Raw genomic sequence first — 25,431 nt, 5'->3', positions numbered from 1 at the left:
TGCTGGTTTATATGTGTTGGTCTTTCAAATGAGAAAAGAGCTCGACGGACCGTGCAGACACACTCCGTCTGAGCTGCGTTCTGCGGCAGAATTGCAAAGCAACGCGGCGGGAGGACCGCGGAATAAATCGACAGAAGCAAAGAGGAGAGGGAAAGAATTTTTTTTTTTTTAAAGAAGAAAACCACAGCCCGGGGGTATTTTCACTCGGGGTCTGTTGGGTTTCTTTGAAGCGAACCCTGGTGTGATTGCACCATTTGTGCTGTTTATTTGAACAGGTGTGAACGAATCCCTGGTGTGGACATCAACACCGAAAGGACGCGCGGACAGGACAAGTCTTGGTCCACCTCCAAATCCAGTCTCGGTGGTGAGACTGCAACACTGACATCAGAGGGTCTCAGATCCTAAACTCACATTTGTATCATCTTGTTGTGTTTGTCCAAAAGTATAAAACTAAAAAATATGTCCAATTGACATTGATATAAAACCAACAAATTCTGACACTTGAAAACCTTGAATCAAAGTTTTGAATTTTGCTTGATAAATGACACAAATGTTTAATCTGATATCAAAATAATGGTCTGTTAATCAACTAATCGACTGACTCAATGTGATTTTTGCACCGTTCTCTAACCCCGTCCCAGTCTAATGCTACAACCCTTTCACTGATCGCTGTCCATGGTCCTGAACTCTCAAAATGTGATGGACACAAAACCGGAAAATCAAAAACTACAAATAGAGTAGAAAGATCTCAGGGTGGAAAAAGAGGAGCCACAGACGTCGAGGAGGCAGACGAAGATAAACTTGGAAAGGCGACAAGATTCGAGGGCTTCCGATGATAAGGTTCGATGTCGGGGTCTATTGGCTGAAAACAAAAAATCACGTAATTTCCGCACCTGAAGTATACTTCATGTTCTAGCTTCTAGTTCTAGAGTATTTTCTTGTTGTAGTGAACGAGTCTGAGCCGCACAATCCCCTGCTGATTTCTTCATAAGTAAAAGGCAAACACACACTTTTGGGGGCATTTTACAGTTTTCACATCTGAATACGGCTCCAACGTGCGCTTTATAGCAGTTGCAATGGAATATTACAACATAAAACCACTTTTAAGGAAAGTGCTTCCTTCTGGTCTCTCACATTTAAAAGGCCAGTCAACAGTCACGGGTGGGGGGGCACCGCAGGAGAGGAACAGGCACCAGTTTCTCTACTGACAACAGCCTCATTTGTCCAGCAAGTGCAGCGGCAACGGGGCCTGCCGCGCTCCAGGCCTTCGCTTTATCTTGACTGGAACATCTTGCTCTCTTGCCTTTGTTATCGCCAGCGCTGTCACTGTTTCCAGTGGCTTAAGCACACCGCTTAACACGACAAGTTCCCAAATGTTCTCTGAGGGCTTTCAAAAGGCGTTTCAATGCCAACTAGAAGTAGGCAAGCAAAAAAGAACAGCGGGTGTATATTAAAAGAAAAAGGGCCAATCGCAAAACACACAAGGTTTGCCTTTATCGTGCTTTTTTCTTACCTGTAATATCAGGCTTCTGTGGCATGAAGAACTGATAGAAGGTCGGCTCCGACAGGCCCTTGACATTGCGCGCCGTGATTTCCACTTCATATCTCGTGTTCCACTGCAGCGGCTGAAGCATCGCGAAATCGTTCGCTCCGGGAACGAGCTTGGTCATCCACTGCTCCTCTTTATCCTGACGGGAGGGAAAAGAGGAGCGTGGAGTTAAAAAAAGAACAAAAGGAGAATGTGAAAGATGGTCTGCTAAATGAAATGTAGAGCACTGATTACATTTGTAGAGAAAGAGTGTGTGGTTTTTTTTATCTGGGGCTTGTGAAAGTTACTACAATCAGAAATTTGGTCACAGATGCACTTGAGGAGGTAAAAACACAAATCCTCTGTTTTTCATCAAGTTCACATAAAGTTCTCTGATACGTTTCCATTCCTTTGTGTCTTTTCTCCTCCTCCTTTTTACCTCATCCTTCCATTTCCTCCTTCCTCCCACGTCGTCTTGAGACCAATCGCAAACAAAGGATTGGAAAGTGAGGCTGAGAGCTGCAGCCTGAAAGCACGGTGCACTTAACATTCTTGCCTACTTGGCACCGTGCCCCCGCTGCTTTTGAGTACAGCGGGGAGTGCAAACGGGGCTTTTAGAAAAGTCAAGGTCCGGGGCGTAAATGTATGTAACATTCGTGTGGATTGTCAGGGAGCTATGATGGGTCTGTGGTCGGTTTTTCAGGGTTCATCCGACTGCGCCCCCGCCACGAAGGGGGGGGGTGTGCTCCCGATGCCAAACGAGGCCGTAAGATTACTGGGGTGTGAAGCAAGCACCTTTTTCCTGTGCGCTGGCATTCAGAAAGCCAGCGCACTCCCTGACCCCCTTCTCCGCGGCGTGTTTTCATCTGCGGCGGTATTATTTTAAATCGCTGTCACTTCCTCAACAAGACAGACAAATGCCTGCTTGGACACATTAGCATCGGGGAGATGGGAGATTTGGACGAGCCGAAATCCACTTAGTCCTGTGGAGAGTTCTTGTGCGAGTGCCATCTATTCTGCTCGCCCGCCTTATCTTGTGAGTTTAAGCTGCATTTTGCTATTTTACACACACAAAAAAGCCCTGACTACTTAAACGGATGAGTGAATCCAGACAGTGTATGTGTACTCTCATTTAAAACATGAATTGTGAGGATTGAAAAATAGAGATTCTCGAGCAGAACATTAGACATTTTGCCGCCAACGCACCCACTCAACTCAATCAATGGGAACCTATCAAAACCGCGAGTCACACACACACACACACACACAGACACACACTGGGAGAAAATTGGATTTCCATTGTCACATCCTGAGTTTCTGTTGTGTTAAACAAAAGCAAAAACCAAGTAGTGGCTTTATTCATTCTCCAAAATCTCATTCTCCTTTTTCGACTTAACATCATTTTGATTTAATTTTCAACCTGATGAGTCTTTTAAAAATATCTATTTTCTTGCAACGGTGAATCAGTGAACACACCAACAATTATTATACCATAAGTTAAATTAAAAGAGCAAAAAAATATAAAATTAAAAAGGTCAAAGAATATAAATACATATATAAGTAGCACATACATTTTTGAATAAAAAAAAAAAAAAAGACTTAATAATTCTTAAAGCAGCTTGGAACTGGAGTTGTGAGCAAACATTGACTGCGGTCAATTAGTGTTTTTTGCTTGGGAAGGTACGTCAGCCACGATAAGACCCGGTCACATTGTATAAATGCTAATGAAAGGCGCTTCAGTGCTTCCTTTTCTTATCTCCTTTAGCGTACAATCACATGCAAAAGCAAACGAGATAATGCCGACCCACAATTCCTTGCATAGCATCTGCCGCCCTCCGCTGAATGATAATGTCGTTCAGAGTAAGTGCGGTCGGATCCTCGCAGCACTGGGGCTGGTTTCCTACGTCATTATGAGTTCTCCTTCTCATCTTTCCTTTTCCGTCGAGGTTTAGGGAAAGTGCTTAGGAAAGGACATAGGAAGTAAATCTTTGGACTATTGGCCTGTGATTTTTTGGGGGTGGTCTTTTTTCTGCTGCGTATTAATATAGATAGAGAGAATGAGAGTAGTAATAAGCATAGTTTATTGTTGGTTTCTGTCATTTCTTATGACTTGAGAAGAAATATATGGACGTATAGAATATTGCAAGTCATTATTTTGCTTCCTGAAACTTTTTTCTTTCCTCATCTTTTCACTTTCTTGCCTTTGAGTCATTAGCTCCACCAAGGAGCAAGGAACCTGTAACTACCACTAATGTGTAGCTGAGGCAATGTGGATTCAGAAGGGGAATCAACGGTTTGTGTGTATCTTTAATAATTTTTACTCATGAACTTGGATCTGGAACCGTCAGACCAGGCGCTGGTTTGATGGGGTTGTTGGGCTTTGGCGGAGGAAAGCGCTCTTCTGCGTGCCATTCCAGTTCAGACATTGTTATGGTCGGACTTCTGACGACACATTTGCCGACGCCACGTTTACTCACCGTCTTGTACTTGACGATATACTCCACGATGGGCATCCCTCCGTCGTCCTGCTTGACCAGCCCCAGCCTGTAGGCCTTGCCCATTCCCCTCTGCCCGTGGACCGCCGGCGGACTTGGCTCCCCTGAGAGACACAAACGAAGCGGGCTTCAGAATGAGATGCCAAAAAAATGTATGTGTGTGTGTGTGCATTCCCAAAGAGCAGGTGGGAATGTGAGATATGAAATAATGACGCAGAACAAGGACAGAGATGGTTTCAAGCTGAATTAAATTCATATTACAAGGCAACTCCCACTGTCTGGACTATAGCTAATGTTGACTGGAGGCTCTCATTATTCCCTGTATTTTGCTAATTGGGTCTTTTTTTTTTACATTCATCCTCTGTAGCTGCACGGCTGCATAATATCCACCGGTGGAAACACCGTTTCTACGGCTTTGCCTGGATTTACTGCAACTCAGCGGTGCCAGATTGCCAGAATAAATAAAACGCTCACCATAAAACCCTGGCAGTGAATAATTTTTTTTTTTTCAAAGCTGCAGTTTTATATCAAGACACAAATTTGACAGGCCCAATAATTTGGATTCATATCACTGAAATATGAGGTTGTAACCATCTCAGATATAAACACGCTGGAGTTTCACAACACGGCAAATAGGCCTCATTTTACCAAGATGTCGATGCTTAAAAAAGATTCTGCACGATGTTTGTAAATATATTTCTGACGTTTTAATTAAAACGTGATTCCATAGCTTTCCATAGTGTTGACTGTCTAACGTTATAATAAGTTACATTTATTATCATCTATCTACCGCACATAATCATTTGTCAACTCCCGAAATGTGCAAATAATTCACAATTAATTCAGTCTAACGGCTACGGACCCATTGCAGTAGAGTGATTATGACTGGATTTCATGGTCAAGTGGCCTTTGGATCAGATTTGATCGGATCCTGAGGAGATGAGAGGCTCTTATTTTGTAGGTGTTTCAGTCAGTGGGCTAGCAGGGGAGAGGAGGGAGTCAGACTTACGGATGGGCAGAGTCTGGAAGGTCTCCGTGTGGCTGAACTCCCCCTGACCTTTGCCGTTGACGGCCGCCACTCGGACCTCGTACGTCGTGTTGGGCTCCAGCACCGTCAGCACCACTGTCGCTGGAGAGAGAGAGAGATGAATCTGATAAGATCACTGTGTATCATACCGAATATTAGACCAATAGCAACATTGAAATACAGGTACAATATGTGGAATTCATCCTGTAAACTACATTGATTATTGAAGAACACAGGAAATCTAATTACCAGACCACATTACAGATTCCTATTTAAATTGTAAAGTCGTTAAGAGTCTATTTACATAACCTTCACCATCAAGAGGAGCCGGGCAGAGTCTCGGCGGCATAATGAGCCTGAGTGAAAGTTGTTGTTTTTGTCAGTTCTGCACAAATTAAACACTTGGACGATAATAGGTGCTTGTGCAGTTCTTTAGTCCCACAACTGAAAACAAATACCGCAATTTGCCAGCGTGCTAGGTTACTTTCCAGGCTATAAGTAGGCCTTTCAATTTGGGCAAAAGCATTCAAACGCAATGAGTCCCGGCATCTCATTATATTGAATTACTTTCTGCTGAAGGTATCTGAAGTGGCTCATATGATTATATGACGGCCCTCGACTGGTTGGTAATTAGTCTGGCTCATAGTTTTAATATTTTAGTCTAAATCTTAAATAAAAAACACATTTAACTAGATTACACATATAATTAAAGTGTATTTAGTTCTTTCCCCGATGTTTCCTTCCCTTTGTTTTCCACATGTTCCTCATTTTTCTTCGACATGTGATGTATATTTCTAATTTATACTCTTCGTGCTACTGTAGCTTCTTGTTAGTATTCACCTCACCGCCACCGCCATATTGTAATCGACTCTGAAATGAGGGATATTAGTGATAAGCCCCTCAGGTTTGTCAGACCTGCTTATCACCCGAGCATTCATCCTCTGGCTTCCATTTTCCTTCCATCCATCCTTTGCCTAATGGTGTAGTTTTCCACCGGCAGGCTCAGAAAAAACAATTTGGAGTCGTAAAAGCATAACAGGAAGAGGAGGAGGAGGAGGAGGAGGAGGAGGAGGAGAAGGAGGAGGAGGAAGAGGGGTGTGCGCCTTCAAATTATGGTTTAAGCCAGACACATGAAGAGCATGTAACGGTACGAAAATAAAATATGTTATTTCCATTTTTAATTACTTTTATTTCTTGAATTGGTTTGTGACAAGTTCCGATCACTGACGGGTCCCTGAACTCATCATTAATCACTTAAATAGCATAGAGCATAAAGAATGATGGTTATTTATACTTATATTTTTTACACGCTCTTCAATAACTGCTGCCATGCAAAAAAACCATATACCACGAATTGTGATGTTAAACAGGAGAGAGAGCTCATTGCCTCCATTTTTGAAAATCACCGCTCCTTCCCTATAATGATATGATAATGAGACCCATTTTCTGAGCAATTTCACCTTTTACAAACTTTTTCAGTCCTACTTTTTCGGGCTAAAGATCTGAAAAACGATTAGATTTGAATGCCTCACAGAGCTGAGTGGAAGTCAGTGGGGAGGGTATGAAACCAGGACTATACCATCAGTTCAAGAAAATGAACATATATTTAGGGACCAGTGGACTGTAAAAATCTAATAAGGTCTCCGACAGTGACTTATATTTGATACCACGATGTGAGTTTATGTTCCGTGGGCCAGAAAGTAGGTAATTTATCTGTCCATCACTGCTACTGACCACTGCTTTTAACCACCTCTTCACTTTAGGGTCAATTAGACGTCATTTTATCGTTAAGGTCTCTTAATAAATGACCCACATCGTTTTATTTCTTCAGATTTAATGGCTATTCCTAATTTAAAAGGGGGACGTCCGGATAAACATTAAATCATGATCGTGATACAGGTGGAATATTTTGGGTCATCAAACTGTCTTCTTCAAATTCCCGTGCACAGTCCCCGCCATCTGTCTCTCTCATCTCCCTTCACACCGTCCAATCAGAAGCCCTTCATGGGATCCTTGACCCCGAGGATAAAAGGTGCTGGTACGCGTGAGGATAACAGCGGGGGTTTTGTTACGATAGCCAACCATAGGGGAATTGGTTTTGCCCGTGAAAATGGGCTGAGCAACACGTGGAAGCTTCTTATCGATCTGACCTCTGCGGTTAAACGGAGCTGGAAATAGACACGTTGTCGAGTGTGCGTTTAGCTTTTTTTTGTATTCACATCAAGATTATACCTTTATGTTAAGAGTAATAACAAACGCCACTCACTCTGAACACTGTGCGACTTTATGTCCCTCCATTCCTGCGAGCCCGTCTCCTTGTACTGCACCAGGTAGTAGCTGATGGGCACGCCGCCGTGCGAGTCGGGCTTCATGAAGGTGACGGTCGCCAGCCGCTGGGAGACGGCCGAGAGGCGCACGGAGTACGGATTCGATGGCACGTCTGAAACGACAAGAGGGGGTGACTTGGGTTTTTTACGTTGAATTATTCACGCTTGTTGATTTTGGGTTCCATTCCCGAATTTGAAAATCACAGCCTAGGATGAATCAAAGCAAGGCAGCACTGTGATAAACTGCAATACCACCCAGTGTATTTTTAAACAAAGCTTAAGTTACTGCAGTGTAAATGCAGCAGACAGAACTTCCTGTGCCTCCCACCTATTACATCATCGGCGTAATCAAACTAAAGAGAGACATTATTGCTGTAATAACTCTCGGCCCTGAAAGCAATTTAACACACAGTTAGAAATATTCATTTTGAGGTGAGGAGGTACATCACTCTGCTGCATCTCTCACGTGTCCTTGGACTTTTTCACCGCTAAACCAACATGTTAACTACTTTTTCTTTTCCTTTCAGAGCATCTGTGTGTTGTTCGCACATTTGCTTGTGGCCTTATTCAAAAAGTGACGAGTGCTCAACTTCCTCCTGAGATCATCTACCCTGCACGTCTCTGTTATTGGTTCAAACTTCAACAGCGGCATGAGTGTGTGTGCGTGTGTTTCCCTCTGTGTGTGTGTGTGTGTGTGCAGAATTGAAAGAGAATAACTTCCTAAACACATTGTTTTCTGCAAGACAACATATCGGGTCAGCTTTTTGCTCACCACTTTTGTCCTTAGCCAGAGCAATTCAATCTGCACTAAAGATAATTGGACTGCACTATTGTGTATTAGCCTGCGCTACCGTAAATTAGGGGGTACTTCAGAAAATAGCGAGGGGTATGGTAAATCAGCTGGCACTGTTTCAGATTAGGCTAGCCTGAATAGGGCTGGCGAGTTGTAGTGACATTTATCTTCCCGAGAATTGCAAATAAGGCTATTACCATTAGTAGAGAGGTGGAGGGTTACGAAGTAGTCGGACTGTTAGAGTTACTGTGTTTCTAAAAGTCTGGGGTCCCTGACTGTGCACAATCTTGACTACGCTCAGGTAGAGGAGCGGGGGGTAGCCGTGGCAGCTCTGCAGACCCACCTGCCTGCGCCAGGATGAACTCCTGGTATCGAACTCCGATGTTGTTCCTGGCCGTGCAGTTGTAGCGGCCAAAGTCCCTGTCGGACATCGGAGTCACCTAGAACCAGAAAATAAGAAATTAAATGAAATATCATTTAATGAATTCCAAAAATACAACTCTTACATACGTGTATTCATTCAGCAGAGAGAGACAGCAAAGAGTTGTATTTGTCCAGGTGTAGAGATACCATCCATCTACTGCTTATACATTAATCGTTGCAGGGAGCTGGACCTAATTCCAGCTGAAGGAGGGGAAGACCCTGAACAGTTCACCAGCACATCCCAGGAGAAACATACGGAAACAAACAACCATTCACACTGAGCCTTCGATCGATCGAACCCCAATCGGCATGTTTTTGAAATGCGGGAGGAACGCGGAGAGAACCCAGACATCACCGTGCCTCCTCCAAGAGATATTGGGAAAAACTGCATCGGACATTTCTGCTTCCCATCTGATACAATGCAGGTAAATAGAGATTTGTTTGATGCACTTAAAGCTGCATCCATCCAAGTTTTTTTTACATTTACAATAGCTCAAATGACAAATGTGCGACATGATGGGGGATAGAAACTCATAATTTACAGGACCTAGTGTCATAAGTGACTCATTTCACCCAGATCACCACCTTTTACTGCTTCCGGGCCTTAAAAACTCTTAACAAACTTGATTATACTATTAGAGAACTTAACTAAGTGTAATAATATCCAAACTTTGCAATATTATCAAGTGCAATGTTACAATGTGCTAACTGAGTATATATACTCTCTATATCTATATACTCGGTTTTAATACCCTACTGTTTTTAAATTTAAATTTATTCTGATTGGTTTTGAGGTGGTTTAAAAGAGAAAGAATAATAATTCTTTCACTCACTCACGAAAATTATCAATGTACAAACATGTGGAGAAACTGTGCCCTGCTGCGACGCCAGTGTTCCTTTCATTCTCTCACTCCTGAGAGAGACAATAAAGACAAATCTCATCCCGTCCCGTCCTCATTTAGGAGCTGGAACTGGTTTGTAGCCGTCGATCAATTTTCTGTCCGTCACCGGATCGATCAGGTATTGCGAGCGTTCTCTCATGTTTTGTACTTGCTGGTAAACAGGTCAATATCCCAGTTTCAGCTTTGATCGCAGGGCGCGCACCCACCTCCAGCACAGACTTGCCCTCCGCGCTGTGCACCCGCGTGTTGGTGGTTGCCTCTGCGGAGATGGTGAGGCGTTCTCGCCTCCACAGCATGGTGGCGGGAGGGTTGGACATCACGTCACAGCTGATGTTCACCGGGTTCCCCTCCCACGAGTAGAAGATGGTGTGATTGGTCAGGAACTTTGGTATATCTGCCGCATAAAGAAAAAAGAGATGTTTCATTTATGGCAATGGAGCTTTTAGGGCTAAAACAAGACCTGCATTTAAAAAAATATAATTTGTGGCAGAGATTTAAACCCTCTAATCAAAGGTGGAGCTGCGTTGGATGATGAAAGACATTAAAATAACTCGCTGAGGCTCAACCCGCAAATTCCTCAAAAGGAGGAGAAAAAAGAAAGCATTTCATTAACAGTTCCCAAACTCTCCGTGCAATTTTAAAAAGAGAAACTAAAATTTAATTGAAGCCGCCTCACGCTGGGGGGAAGGGAGGGGAGATCTCCATTACGATCATCTCCGCAAGAATAAAAGTAAATGCAAACAGAAGTTCATTTGCCCCGGCAAATAGGAAGGGCAGTAATGGACGATCGGAGTGGCGAGCTGTCGTGTGGATTTTCTCTCGGCCCAGTCAGCCCGGCTCAGTCGGAGAGGCATTATGGTTGTTTTATGTTCGCTTGCAGGATTCCATTAAAGAGATTGATGCCCGGCTCTCTGTCACAGCCGAGGACGTGTTATCCCCCTGCAGCCTGCAGTGACTTAGTAAATGAGTTCATTAGTTCAGTAGCGATGGCTGGCTCAGCCCCGCCGCACGCACGCACGCACGCACACACACACACACACACACACACACACACACACACACACACACACACACACACACACACACACACACACACACACACACACACACACACACTTACAGCCTGTGTCTCTCTGCAGTCGGAGACCGAGTTGTCAACTGTTTACAGTTTAATGACAGCGACTTTGCCTTATGGTTGGGCAGTTGGTGGATGCATGTGAGATTTGTTGTCAATTTCTTTATGAGGATGCCATCTAACTTTTTTCCCCAACATGTCAACTTTTCAAGAGCTATGCAAAAAAAACGTTTTTTAAAGGGGATCCGTGAACCCAAAAGTCACCTCAGCCCGAGGAAGAGAAAATTGGTTTCTAAATGACAGCGGAGACACAGGAGTCTTTTTTTTCCCTTTTACCCTTCACTGTGTCTCTGGATGTGTTTGTTTGTCTGCCCTCTCTTTGTTCTTCCTCGGAGCTTCAAGGTGGAAAACGCTGCTCCCGGAAAATGTATTTTTTTTCTGTCTCCGGTCTCGTTCAGGCGAAGCAGAGCCCACTCTCGTAATGAGCACGATCGTTCCGAGGACAAAATGGAGATCTCTGCTCCAGAGCTCATTAGGCAGGGGATAGTCCGTCCCAAATAGTCCCCCAACAACCAGCACTGAGGAATGGTTGTGCTCACTGGGAAGTAGGGGAGCTGTAACTTCAGGGGTGAAAGGCTAAGCGTGATATCCTCTTACTAATTAACCCTTCTGGAGGCTGTGTGTGTGGTGCAGTGGGCGCAGGGCTTCGGGGGGGCTTTATGTTTATAGAAATATAATGATCTTCAAAAAGAAAAACAGACTGGTTGAACTTTTGAACTGCGTACATGCATGTCTGCAAGGAATTCACTTAAATGTGTTTCATTTTCACATTAGGAATATGATACAATATCCATATGCAGGGAGTGGAGGAGTAGGTGAGGTGATGTCAAGTGACCGGGGCTCCAATGGTCTTATTCAATTTGCCCGTTACTGTTGGAGTTTTGGAGGAAATACAAAAAAGCAACTACATAGGACTGTCTCACACACACACACAGGTGGGGGAGACAGCAACACTGATACTCACACTCGATGTCCAGAAACATGCTCTTCTGATGACCCCCGATCCGGCTGAGCGCCTCGCAGTCGAAGCGGCCCAAGTCGGCGAGCCTCACGCCGCTGATCGTCAGCACGGACTTGCCGTGGCGCCCGCGGACCTCAAAGCGCCCGTCCTGCCTCTGAAGACACAAAGAACCTCATTTTTGTATCATCTTTAAAGGTATCAAGTCAGAAGAGGTCATGAACTGGATTGTTTTTATTCACATCCCTATTATGCTCACACAAGTATTGTTAGCACTTTATTTGTGATATTATACTTAAAGGAGACGCAAACTTTTATATCTGTGATCGTATAAAGCTGGAGAAATGATTGATTGAGTCCAGCGAATAAAGTTCCTGATCCAACTTTGTAGCCGGGACTGAATGACAGCCCCTTGATCCACTCTGACCCCCTCCCCCCCCCCGTGGCAAGTGGCAACTGTCACTTGTCACACAGAGTCGGGGTTCATGCAAAAAAAAAGAAAAAGAAAAACCCTGTCGATTTATTACAAGGTCATTACATCTGTATGAAGACAGATGGTATCAATTCGAAGCAACGGGTCAATTACAGCAGACGAGGCTATCATTCCGGCAATCGACATTCACTCGTAATGAGAAAAAACACCCCAGGAGCATCCCTGCTGCAGACAGCATACAGCTGCAGCCTCCAGACGGTTACCTAACAGATACCCTCCGTCACCCCCGAGAAACTACTTTTCAGCAGAGCTGCCTGTGGACTCGGGGGTTGATGTATTCGAGAGCTGCGTGACTGCAGCAGGGTTTCTCTTTCTTTTTGTTTCAGTTTAGGATTGGAAGAATATTCGGGGGTCAGATTCACTGAGTTCAATTACATCAAACAATGCAACGTTCTGTCCCATAACTTGAAGTACAACTTGTTCTCTGCAGATAAACCTTTGCAGTAAATTAGATGATAAACATGATGCAATGATACAGTGGTGAGACGTTGTTTGACACTTTAAACGCCATTTTAAACACGTTGCACAGAAGTATTTTAACTCTTTATCAGTAATAATCCAGGTCCAGCCGAATAGACAGCAGAGTGTTACTACAGAAAATACAATGAAAAAGGAACTGCATTTCATGTCTTGGATCGAGGTGGAACTGAAACAGTTTTGCATTAACAGCTGGTTGTCGAGTCGTAACTGATAAGAACCAATCAGAGAGCTGAGTCATCATGCATCAAGGTTTTCAGTTTTTGCTCATCGATCCTAAAATGCCGTCCTGTAGTTTCAAAACCACCACATGCTGCATATGAATGCAACTATTAAATCTACCACGTTCTTTTTACAAGATAATTGAAATTGACAAATTTGTTAAACTGACTGAGCTGAGTTTATACATCATTTATACAATTACACAGTTTGACAGAATTCAATTTCAAGTTTCAAAAACGTAGATGGAGGCAAATTCCAGGACCAAAAAATGCCAAAGGTGAGTTTCGAAACACATCGGAGGCTGCACGGAGGTTGCCATAGTAATAAATAAGCTTCTGGTTGACTTGCAATCAAACATATTTATGTGGAAACGCGGAGTGAGGCTCTTGAAAACTCTGCAGTCGAGTGGACTGCGGGAGTAAACATAGCAACAGTGATATGTTCACACAAGTCCTCAACACTGTCACATGTGTAGCTGCTCGCTTGCTGGAAGACCGCAGGGAAAGTGTTATGGGTCAGCCTGCAGTCACGTACTGTACATGTTGCATGAGCACACACACGAATACACACACTGCACAGGAGCTTTGTGTCACACACTGTATGTCCATGGGTATACGTCAAAAACACATCCATTTGCATCACAAGTTTACTTTTCCCACATTGTTGCCTCCTAATGAGACAATTAAGTCAACTCAGAGAAACAGCTTTTAGTGGAGTAAAAATAGAATAGAATTATTTCGCTCGAGGCCTGAGAGTATAATGTAGGATTGCACTCAAATGAGTTTGTTCCTCGTAAAGGAATTGGAAAGAAAGAAGACGCTGAATAAAAAATGCTGAGGCTGAGAGTCAAATCAGGCTCACAGTAAGCCTATTTAGCAGAGGGATACCCCACAGTGCGTTGGGAGGTTTTTGTAGTTGCAGCCGTAATCGGCAATATTCTTGTTTGTGTGAACTTGCGTCATTGTTGGTGATCATCGCCGATTTCCGCTGTGATTCTGCAATGTGTGTTCAGCCGTGGGGGCTATTAATATTCATGCCGACGACCTTATCCACGCCACAACCGGTGCATGCGTCAACGTGGCGCCGCAGGAAATCGAAAAACATAATTTCCTGGGTGAGTATTTTTAGCCGTGAAGCTGCGTTCGCGTCATAGCGGAGTTGCTGTAGTTTCCGACTTGTGAATATGCAAACAACAGCTGAATCAAAATTACGCGCGGGCCAACTGATATATCTGGAAATACTCTCCCGGAGAATTAGTTGAGGAGATCAGCGCCACTCTCCGGGGCCTGGTTCTGTCCAGAGGTAATGAAATCCGCCTACCAGCCCCTCTCAAGCCTGTTAATTACCACGTTACATTTGTTGTTTCCGATCACATTTAATCAGCTCTGAGCTTTTTGATAACTAGCAACAGAGACTATAAAAAAAAAGCCCTCACCCACCTGCCTCTGCTAACATTCATTATGGGTCTAAGCCTCATAAGCCTCGGCCGTGAAGCCCCCCTCTTCTGAATCACACGCTCTTTATGCGGTCGCTCTTCCACCGCTCAGGCATTATCCCGTTAAGAATGGCTTATCTTTGCTCTTATCGCCGCAATACCACCGGCCAATGAGGTGGAGCGGCTTTTTAAAAGGCTCGGTTCTGGTCCCTTTGTGTCGCCGCTGCATCCTCTGCTTGTTTGCGTCGCCAGCTGAGGTCAATGGGGATTGCGAGTGTGCACGCGTGTGAGTTGAATAGGAATGCCGGAGATGGGTGGGTGGGGGGGATGAGAGGAGGAGGAGGAGGAGGAGGAGGAGAAGAGGAAATCTTCCAGGAGGGAACTTCTGAGTCAGGAAATTACACGCCACCCCACTCCCACACTTCCTCCTCCCTCCTCCTCCTCCTCCTCCTCCTCCTCCTCCTCTCCCACCACCAACTGACAGGGTCTGTGTTTAGAGACAAACTCGGTCCCTGATGCACAGCCTGTTTGATATGCGGCTCGGTGGAACGACGAGGCAAGCGGCCAGACGTGAACACAACAGCGGCTCGCGCGCACGCCCCGGGACACACACACGCCGCAGCGGCACGGTTACACGCATACTGTAAACACACACGTGAGCGGCCACCAACACGAGAGCGCCGGGATAAAAGGCGGGGAAAGGCGGAAGCCGAGGGAATACGGGAGCTGGGAGAGATGAAAGCAGCAGCAGGTAGTAAAAGCAAAGGCGGGCAGAAGAAATGAGAAAAATATAGGAAGTCCTGTACCTATCTGATCCATAAGACCTCAGAAATGAGAGCGTATGGGGGGTTTACATTGAGCATATGAAGCTAAATTACAACTGCAATCTCTCAAATGGGATTGTCGTTCCTGTGTTGCATTGTTAATTCAATGCTGGAGGAATTTTCAGATTTTACAAATGCCAGCTGTAAATGTCAAACAGGGCTGGAAGTCCAATTCTGGTGAGAATGGCTTATTCTAACTGTTTGCGCCACTCTAATGAATAGTGTAACACCTCATACTAACAAAATGACAGTTTACGACGTTCCAAGGAAAACGTGGGCAAGCTGAGGGGGTTTCAACGTGGCTGTGATCCGTTTCCCTCTGTGTTTTGCTGCGGCTTTTGTGACCAGGTATCAAACGGGGAAAGAAAACAATAATCTCAGCGGGCGTGGGCGTCGGTTTTTTTCAAGGGTTTTAAGTGCAAAATGTCTTTTGAAGAGAGATCAAATCAACGCGAGCTTGACTCCTGAATAACTGAGGAAAAGGTTCAAAAGGTTCTTTGAAAGTGAACATTAGGTGAATCAACAGGCAAAAGCTTTGAAAGGATGAAATGCTTTTTTATACTTTTGGCTCTAGTAGGTTATATAGTTGATATTATTTTGTTTGTCTATTATTTAGAAGGATTACATAAAAACGACATGACGGATTACCATGAAATTTGGTGGAAGAATAGGCTACGGGGCAGGAAACAACCCATGAAATTTTAGTGCAGATTTGAAAATTAATGGGCGGATCCAGGAAATCCTCGTTTCCCATGCGCAACAGTGACAAACTGAAGAGTGACAGAGAGAACTGCATTACATGTTATGATAACTATGAGGTCTGAGGGTCTGCGTGTATGGTAAAAACGTTATGGGCAACTGTGCGAGTATATATAAATGTTTAAAGTTTAAAAGTCCAAAGTCGGCTGTAAAGAGAGCTGCTCTCCTCCTGAAACTGCAGCAATGCACAGTATGAGAAACGTGATGTGTTTTCTGAACATTAGAGCATGCAAACCTTTACAAGTAATAACACTAACTCAAATTATGAACCCGAGCATGAGCAGAATATGTCTCGTTAAAAGTCACGAGCTCCCCGGTGATGTTTTGCATGAATAGAACAGAGGCGACGCCAGTTTTCCGACCCTGCTCGCGATCAAAACAATACCACAGGAGTGGAACAATGGCCAAACTCAAGTCCTGCCTCAGTTCATAATTACATTCCAAAAACTGCCTCCTATTATGTTCCTCGTAGACTGGGGGGGGGGGGGGGGGGGGGGGGGGTCGCAGAGTCAGTTGACAAAGAATGAGAAGAATGGAAGCAGCGTTACGTGGCGACTAAGAATGAGCCCATTGTAGCTTAATGTCTCAACAAGAGAGGCAGAGTGTGGATATGCAGATTGGGGAGCAAATTGAGAGAGGAACATCCTGCTTTAAAGTTAAATGACTGGGGCCATCCATCACACCTCGCGCTGCACAGGCCGCGTTTGTCTCTGCGTATGTTTAGGTGTGTTCGTTTGCACTACGCATTTCCATAATTGCATTTGCAGCAGGGAAGAGAAGCACTTACTCTCATTTTTTGGCTGTGATTTATCGACCCGAGCGATTCGAGCCAATGCACACATTCATTTATCTCTGCGTTGACCTTTTTCCCCTGAGCAAAAGAATGGCTGCCATCATTGTTTTTCTTTTTTTCTTTTACTCCTTCTGAGAAAGCTTCAGCTTTGAAGCCGTGATGGAAGTGCGTGTGCTTCCGACGTTGATGGCAGCTAATTCAAGAGTAATTACCTTCCAAGAAAATGCGGCTGCAGCTCATTCTACTTTTGATTTGTGGGGCTCGTCTTGTGGACAAAGTGAATAATGGATGTTGGGAGAGAAAAAAAAAAAACCACGCACAACTGAAGCTTAGTATCTTCTCAGGTTCTTTTGTCGGATTAAACAAAAAGTCAAAGTCAAACAGAGCTACAAATTAGAGTGTACATTGAAAGGATTCGTGTTTGCCCTGAAAACATCAAGGTTCTTTGCAGCGTCTTTGTGCCGAGCGCTAATCAGAATAAATATGTGTGCTGATTTCCCTTCATTCCGCCTGTACGCAATAAAACGTGGATCAATGTAAAGGTGGTTTATGAGCAGCTTTGAAATTATAAAAGTCTTTGAAGCTAAGTCACGTGTCAATTATAGCATGGCGAAGCAAATGGGATCCAGCATTGACTTTTGAATGTGACTATTATTAGCATTTGCCTTTGGACAGGCCCTGAGCAGCACTGTTAGCAGTAAATGGCTCTAATTGCTCCATTTCGTCTTTGGCAGATGGGAGTGATTATGTCAGCTTTTATTTTGATGAGGACATATACAAGTAATGACCTGCTCATGCTGCCCATTTCTTTTAGAACTCAACCATACTTCACACAAATACTCAATTTTCCTTTGGATAAATTATAGTGACATTTTAATGGTCACCATAGGGCCGACAGAAAGAAAAAACATTATTCATGTATTTCTATTTCTGAGCCATACAGCTCCAGCTTTTCTCTGAGTTGTAAGTTTTACCTTTACATCTTTTTTCAATCTAAAACTTTAAAATCCTCATTAGTGACACTCAAGGATGGCATCGGACAAAGTCGGATTTTAAAGTCGCATTGTAAGGTGACATGTTACTAGAGGGTATTGCATTGCAGTAATGTCACATTCAGAGGGATACTGTAAATACTTTGAGAAACACAGCCAGCTAAAATACAGGGACGACGGCAAATACCTGAAGTCAAGTGGGTAGAAATATCACAACCTATCCCTGTTCCAACGTCAGAAAGGTGTGTGTGTGTGTGTGTGTGTCGGGAGGGTGTGAAACAGTTAAAACATCATTTTTTACTTATTCATTTACATATTTTGGGATTCTGAAACTACAGTTATAAGCTGCATAATATCCGTTTAAATTATGTTCTATGTGCCCAAGCTCATCACCCGAACACATGCTTTAGGGATGATGGGCGCGCGCACGCACGCGCGCACGCACGCGCGCACGCACGCGCGCACGCACGCACGCACGCACGCACACACACACACACACACACACACACACACACACACACACACACACACACACACACACACACACACACACACACACACACACACACACACACACACACACACACACAGAGCCAGATGGAGGCTCTGGCAGTTTCTACCTTGTCCCCTTCCACGAAGGTATGGCCGTCGCTGGCCCTCCTCCAGGAAATGTCGGGCAGAGGCTCGCCCTCGGCCACGCAGGAGATCATGGCGGCGCTGCCCTCCACGGCTGTCACGTTTTGCAGCTGGGTGATGTGAGGCTGGACTGCGGGCCCGGCAGAGGACGAAGGGAGAGAGAGTAAAGAGGAGAGAAGAAATAAAAGTGAGACAAGAAGAATGGACAGAAAGGCAGTGTACGGGAGGAGCGGGTCAGAAAAAGAGGGAGTGGGAACGAAGCTGTCAAAGATCTAACTCATGAGGGAGAGGAGATGAAGGCTACACCACGGGGTTTGAACACAGAGCTGAAGCATGACTTTGGTACTGACAGTCTAGGCCACAATCATTTATTCACCGCAGTCATACTCTCCAGGTCTGGCATGGCGGCAACACGTGCCCTCTGGCCTATTTTTTTGTTTTTGCCTCGATGATAACACAAAAAAACTGACTTTGGTGAAGTTTCAGAGCATAACCGCCTCCGTGTGCGCTCAAGCTTTAGTTTTAAGTAAATATAGATTTTTGTCTGGGGGGGGTTCACTATTGACGCAGAGCGAGCACATGTCCTGAAAAGCGTCAGGTTGGTGGCCGCCCCCACCCCCCCTACACCAGACCCCCTCTGCTCGCCCCCCTACTGATAAGGCGCTCTAGGCAAAGCCCTGGAACACCATGCATGTCAAGGGCAGGGAGGGTAGTCATACGAATCATGGACCCCCCCAACCATCACACACGCACAACACCAAAATCCTTAACGGGGCGCTGGCAGTGTAGCATAGCATAAAATCCTAAAACGAAAAGGGAAGTGAATGGAAAAAAGTGACGACTGTACTGCAGGCTCTTAACACCGCCCGGGGTTGGTGGGGGGGGGATCTGAGGAGAGGCAATTTCACATGGCTTCAATCTCGGGGTGTAGGAGCTATCTTGAGGGATTTGGGGAGGGATATTTTGTCCAAACATGGGTTCACACGTACGCACAGGTACACACATATAACACACACACACACACACACACACACACACACACACACACACACACACACACACACACACACACACACACACACACACACACACACACACACACACACACACACACACACACACACACACACTACAACAACACCTGCAAAGACCTACTCTGGGGGGATTCTTTCCTAACCACTGTATCAAAACAGTGTTGGTTAAGTTGAATCAACAGTTAATTGCAGGATGGGACGTATTTTAGTTTCAGCTGCCCTGTCAATCACTTATAAACTTGGTCATATCGAAGTCTAACAAAACAAGAAAAAGGACGAGTCGTACAATCACACTAGAGTAAATGCATCTGTATGTATATTTATCCCATTTTGTTTTGTTTAACCCCTTTGGATGTCTGCACACTGTCTGCAGGTATTGCAGAAAATAATAGTCAATTGCACAAACAGGTTTATAGTCTGCTTGTGCAATTGACTGTTTGCAGGAATCCAAAACTTTTCAGATGGCAAAATGTTACAAATAAATCTCAGGGAACAAGGGAACAAAAACAGGAATAAACAGAATCGATCCAAACGAACAGAAAAGGAAGACTGGGCAGCACGGAGACTAAAAAGACACGGGAGGCAGGAAAAACTGGGCACGGGTGAGACCAGACAAAGACGGGACGTAAAACAAGCAGAATTGGTGTAAGAATGCCAAAGTAAAACTAAAAATAACTAGAATACCACTGCCAAGGCCCAACGGTCTCCTTAAATTCAATCAAGCTGCAACAAATTCCAAACACTCTTATCAGTTAATACGTCCGATTCTTCTCATCAATATCCATGAGTTCTTTTTTAGCCTGTTTCCCATCTTCCCACAAGTTTCATGGAAATCTATTGAATAGTTTTTACATAATTGTGCCGACAAACTTTATTCACAAGTCCACAAAGGGTTTTCAAAATATCCCCAAAGAGTCCTTGACAAGAAGCAGATCCCAACAGTCTGAATACAAGAGCATCTTTAAAAATCATTGTCGAGTACAATGTTATTATACTCGATGGTAATGACGTCTAAAAACACAAAAACAAAACTGAAATTTCAATAAATGAGAATTATTGTTTCGCAACAGACGTCTATGGCTATAATTCCAGCACAAACAAAACAACCAACGCTGATGAGTTTTTAAGTCAACAATCAAGTCCTAAAAGCCCATTCTACTGGAATAAGTCAAGCAGTGTTTCCAATCAGCGATAAGTTGTTTCTAAAATAAATCATCTGCCTTCAAAAAAACGACCCAGCACCACGTGGCGTTTTCGCGATAATGGTGCGAGAATCTGTCTGATTGTGTTTTTGTGTCGAGTCAAAAACAAGCTGCGGCGGGAACAAGCGGAAATTATCACAGCCCATTGAAACTTTACTTCATCGAGGAAAAAAAACTAAAAAAACAATCTTTACAGCCTCCCTAATGAGACTAAATGACTTGTTCAGAGGATTTCTGCAGAGAGGAAGATGAGGAGCACTTCAGTTGATCACCCGCATCTATTAAAGCATGTAATGACTTCTGGTATCAGAAATACAGATGTAAACAGACACTTCCACTCAATAACGCGGATACACACTTGAAACCATCCGGCTCCCATACAGAAAGCGTTGGTGGTGCAGAGACCCGTCTGAACCAGTTCTCCGCCGCTGCCTTATCTGCAGCCGTTTGGCCCCAGATGCCCTTCATCATGCAAATATTAAATGGGAAACGTCTCATTTATCAACCACGCTGCAAAAAAAAAGCTCTCTGCGGGGAACATTATTAAAACTCATTATCTAAAACATTTCGACTCTAAATGGGAAAGAGCCGAGATGCATTTGTGTGCCGAGAGATAAAAATACAGAATTAATTCAACCTTCCAGGTTCGGGGGGGGGAGGGGGAGTTGGGTTTGTTTTAGTTGGATTTGTACATTTAAATTGAATTTTGTGCGTTTTCTCTCACCCAACGTGTGTATCTTCCACTCCTAGCATTTGCTAATAAACATAATCACACTTAATTACATTAATTAGAGCTATAATGATGATTACACTTGTAAATGTTGGATTTAGCTACATGACGGTGTCAGATCCGGCATAAAAAAGACTCAACAGTTGGTTAGAGCAGGAGGCACAAGGACATCACCGATACACTTCAGCTCTGCTGCAGTTCGACTCACTGTTTGCTCATAAAGAGCCAAATAACAGTATAGTAATGTCAGTAATATTGAACATTTAAGGACAGTAATAACCCTCCATGGTAATATTTGGCACCGCGTCATGCTCTTATCCCTGCGACTGACAACATCCACAACGCAGGCATGTCGGCACAGATTCCCTCGAGTCATCCCTGATTCTATTTTAAATCTCCTCTAAGCTTAGAGGGTTTAACAGGAAGATACAAGTGTATATGTGTATAAGCTGTTATACATATATACATCCATTCAGGCTCTGATTTGTAGTTAATCCCGGGAGTTATTTTGTGTTGAAAAGTGATGTGATTTCCTACATTTCAACGTGCCGTAAAGACAAGTGAACAGCATGTCATGCATTTCTGGTCAACAAAGGCAAATTGAGCGCGGCGTGAGCTCGGGCACGTCACCGAGTCGAGCTCGGCCACGATCCAGTGCGTCAGCTGACAGCAGCGGGTCTCTGTGCCAGCCCACATCAGCCGAGGGCTCAGTCGATGCACGTGGAAGTTGCAGGGAGATCTTGGAGCCGAGCCATGACGCCAACTATGTCATTATGTATTCAGCAAACCCATTAAAGAGGACGCTGTATTTAGGGGACTACCTATGACACAAGTTAAAAGTGCGAGCTGCAGCTGGTTGCAGAGAGGCCGAGATGTGCATCTCTGTTTCCTCCGATACGTTTCTTCCTGTATCACGGCTCCCATCGTATATTCCTCCTGTAATGTTGCTGCACAATGGAGAGAACCAAAAACCCCGACATTTATTGTTACGGCTGCAGATACTGTCGATAAAGTGTCTGCTATCAAACTGCATTATAGTGGAGATTTGCGGTGCTTTTGTCACTATAGGTTATTGAGTATAGATTGATAGGTAAAAAGGACGCTTTCATATAAAATGTTATCTACGACATGATGGACTAAATACTTTCTGGATGCAGTGTAGGAAATTATGAAAAATGCACCATGGCCCAGGCATGGCAATGTAGCTATTTTTCAAAAGTGTAAATGATGCATTAAATCAAAACGACGGTGTGAATTACACCCCTCCGATGGAGGAATTATGCTGCTCGGAGGATGCATGTAAAAGTCTCTGGAGGCCCGTGCAGAGGGGAGAGTTAGTGGTAACTGTAGGTCGGGACGGATCGCTTCATTCTCACGAGACCGGGGATGTCAACATCAAATTTCACGGCAATCCATCCTGTAATTGTTGGGACATTTCGGGCTAGACCGTCCCACGGAGCCTCCCGGGAGCCACACTGCTAGCATGTCTAAGACATGTCCACGTAGCTTATTCCCTGACAGTGTAAATAATGGATATATTTGTCTTCTCCCCCCCCCTCTGGGCACTGAATGACCCGGAGCCTAAAAGGCAAGACGACTTAACATAATCCCTGAAGACTGATAGTGGCTGCGGGGACCAACACTGGCATTTACAGCTCAAGGGCTGCCATGGCAACTTTTGCCGAGCGGCCAGACAGCAGCGGACACGCACATGTGGAAGGGTTGACGTGCACGCATGTGGAACGGGAATGAAAGTGGCTTGGAGCTACTAATTGCCCCGATAACCTGCTTGTGGGAACACGTGCTCGTGCATTTCTACACCCGTCTGTGAAGGTGAGCACGAGGCAGCCGCATGAACGGGACACTTCAAGGAATAATTTGCTTTCCTCACATCTTTCCTCTTTCATTTTGTGCTGAGGATCCAGTCGCCTCGGCTCGTTTTATCACCTGTAATCATGTCATCATACACATTAGGGGGAAAAAGACATCGGTGCATCTTTCCCTCTAATCTTGCCGGTTACGTTTGTGATCGTGGAAGTTTGTGCTACAACAGCACATTAGTGTCAGAATCACTGGGATGTGATGATGAAATAAATGCCTACAGCGCAAAATGTAAATGCCAGGTTGTTTTAATATCAGCGGATGAGTTTGTTAGCCGGCTGTTTTGAACTGTATCTGTCAAAGAAGGAGGGCAAGGCTCCGGTTTTCTGTTTCAGGAATGTAGAAAAACAAGCCAAAGAAAGCATGGCGGGCGGGAAAAACATGACTGGCGTTAAGTATGAGGCAATGAGCTGCAATTCCCAAACGTGAATTTGCAGCACCCACCTGCACGCTCACACTTTGTCTTAAACGGCCTGCTCTCCTCCGCCCGCGCCGTCAAGGGTAATAAAACTAACTTACAACTGCGTCTCCCCGGCGCACAGTGAAGAACAGAACTCCCCCCCCCCCCCCCTTTAACGTCTTCATTTAAATGTGCATTTTTGAAGAGCAAGCGCTTCCCACGTCTTGACAGGATGTTGATGACTGGAGCACAAATCTCCATACATTTTCATGAGCCGCACTATCAGAGTGATCTGTGAGGAAATAGCCAGAAGGGTTTTATAAGGAATATGAATTGAAATTTCTTTTTATGAGGAGTGAAGTTATTGATTTATGAAGCAACACATGAAATATTTCCTGCCGGGAGAAATATATCGATGCAGCTTTTATTGTGGCGCGGCTGCAGGACTGTATTTGCTTTTGAAAAAGAGTTTTAAAAATAAATGAAATGTAATTGTGGAGGCCCCCACAATAAAGCTTTATGGATAAATATAAAACACTTCTCGTGGTCAGGGGCAGTGCTGTTGTATCTAAATGGTGGGACAATTTGTTTTTTTAACCATAACCTCAATAACAATGTATTTTTTAAGGTCAAATTAACGTCCTCAAACTTTCTTTCAAAACCCAAACCATGGCCTTACATTAAACCCATTTTGTGGCTTATTATAACCAAACTTTTATCATAGCATTGCTCCATCATAAAGGGTTAGTTCTCTACTTTGCTTTGGTTATGCCACTGAACGCTGTTCGTTTTTCCATTTGTCTCCAAGAGGTGTCACGATGCAGATTTATAAGATTGTTTGTTTCCTTCACTTGTTGCCTTGGTTGCCATAGTTACTGCTGATGATAATGTGGCCCGTCTTGAGCTCCTGATAAGCAGCAGATTTCCCTAACCTCTTTCCGACTTTGCCTCGTGTGTGCAGACTCTTACTGAAGATGAGAGGCCCGCTGAACAAGACAGAACAGAACATGGTGCTGTCGACAGACTGGTCAGCTTGGACTTGATTACTGACAGTGATGACAACATTGAGAAAGCTGAGGAGAGAGATTCTTGACCCACTGAACAAGCAGCCTTCTAAGAACGTCCACATGATCACTTTGGCTGCTCAGTAGTTTGGAGTGGGAAAACATTAAAAAAACTATTTAAAATCATGCATGGAGACACAGTACATAGAATAAATCCCCCCTCACTATGTTTAAGTTGCCCTGTCTCCGCATTGAAAAGTCTCTTCGGGCCAAACAAGACACTTACCGAACACTTTGAGGAACAGCTCCCTGTCCTGGGACCCTGCCTTGTTGGTGGCCTTGCAGGTGTAGGCGCCCCCGTCACCTTGCCGGATGTTGTGGATGGTTAACATGCCGCGGCCGCCTTCCAGCCGGTTGAAGACGTGCTGCTCCGACGGCTCCAGCTGCTGCCCTTTCCTGCACAACCCCCCAAAATAACAAGCACACACGTCACAAATGAGTGAGGAGGAGAAAATATGACGACTAACTTATCCCAGACAGCGACGTCCTGCGATGTCCTGACACTGCAGCACATCATGATGTATAATTTCGCACTTTGGACATCGACTGAGGCTGAGTGCAGACAGTCCGACTTTGACATTTCACAGAAACCCTTTCAAGCTTGATAAAAGTGCGGTTTGGACGGACGTGTCAAACCATAATTGCAATAACTATGGCTCGGTGAATCATTTGCAGGGTGTCATCACCATTCCCCACATGCCACGACTTATCTGGCTCTGCCGTTCAGACAAAATATGATCTTCACCCTCCCAGTCAGTGGTTTGAGTGTCGGCCGGAGCTCGATCGTGCTGCTGCACTCACAGAATGACTCCTGCGCGCTGTGGAATACAGTGCTGATGTAATGTCTTTCTTATTAGACCCTTTAGAGATATTAGTCAGAAAAAAAACCCCAACAACACAC

General features: G+C 44.5%; 1 protein-coding gene across 3 annotated transcripts in view; it reads right to left on the bottom strand.

The window, feature by feature from the left end:
* Positions 1-25,431, bottom strand: part of LOC117776771 (neural cell adhesion molecule 2-like) — a 245,745-nt gene that overhangs the window by 23,156 nt on the left and 197,158 nt on the right. For all 3 annotated transcript variants that reach the window (XM_034611053.1, XM_034611035.1, XM_034611043.1), the window contains exons 7-15: positions 24,757-24,926; positions 18,204-18,349; positions 11,595-11,745; positions 9,702-9,889; positions 8,514-8,610; positions 7,317-7,490; positions 5,033-5,152; positions 4,006-4,127; positions 1,514-1,688 (exon numbers count right to left, since the gene is read on the bottom strand). In XM_034611053.1, the coding sequence (XP_034466944.1) occupies positions 1,514-1,688; positions 4,006-4,127; positions 5,033-5,152; positions 7,317-7,490; positions 8,514-8,610; positions 9,702-9,889; positions 11,595-11,745; positions 18,204-18,349; positions 24,757-24,926 (1,343 nt within the window). The remainder of the gene's footprint in view (positions 1-1,513; positions 1,689-4,005; positions 4,128-5,032; positions 5,153-7,316; positions 7,491-8,513; positions 8,611-9,701; positions 9,890-11,594; positions 11,746-18,203; positions 18,350-24,756; positions 24,927-25,431) is intronic.

The sequence above is a fragment of the Hippoglossus hippoglossus genome, chromosome 2 (genome assembly GCF_009819705.1).
Source record: "Hippoglossus hippoglossus isolate fHipHip1 chromosome 2, fHipHip1.pri, whole genome shotgun sequence".
Lineage (NCBI taxonomy): Eukaryota > Metazoa > Chordata > Actinopteri > Pleuronectiformes > Pleuronectidae > Hippoglossus > Hippoglossus hippoglossus.
This window is presented reverse-complemented; position numbering and strand designations above follow the sequence as displayed.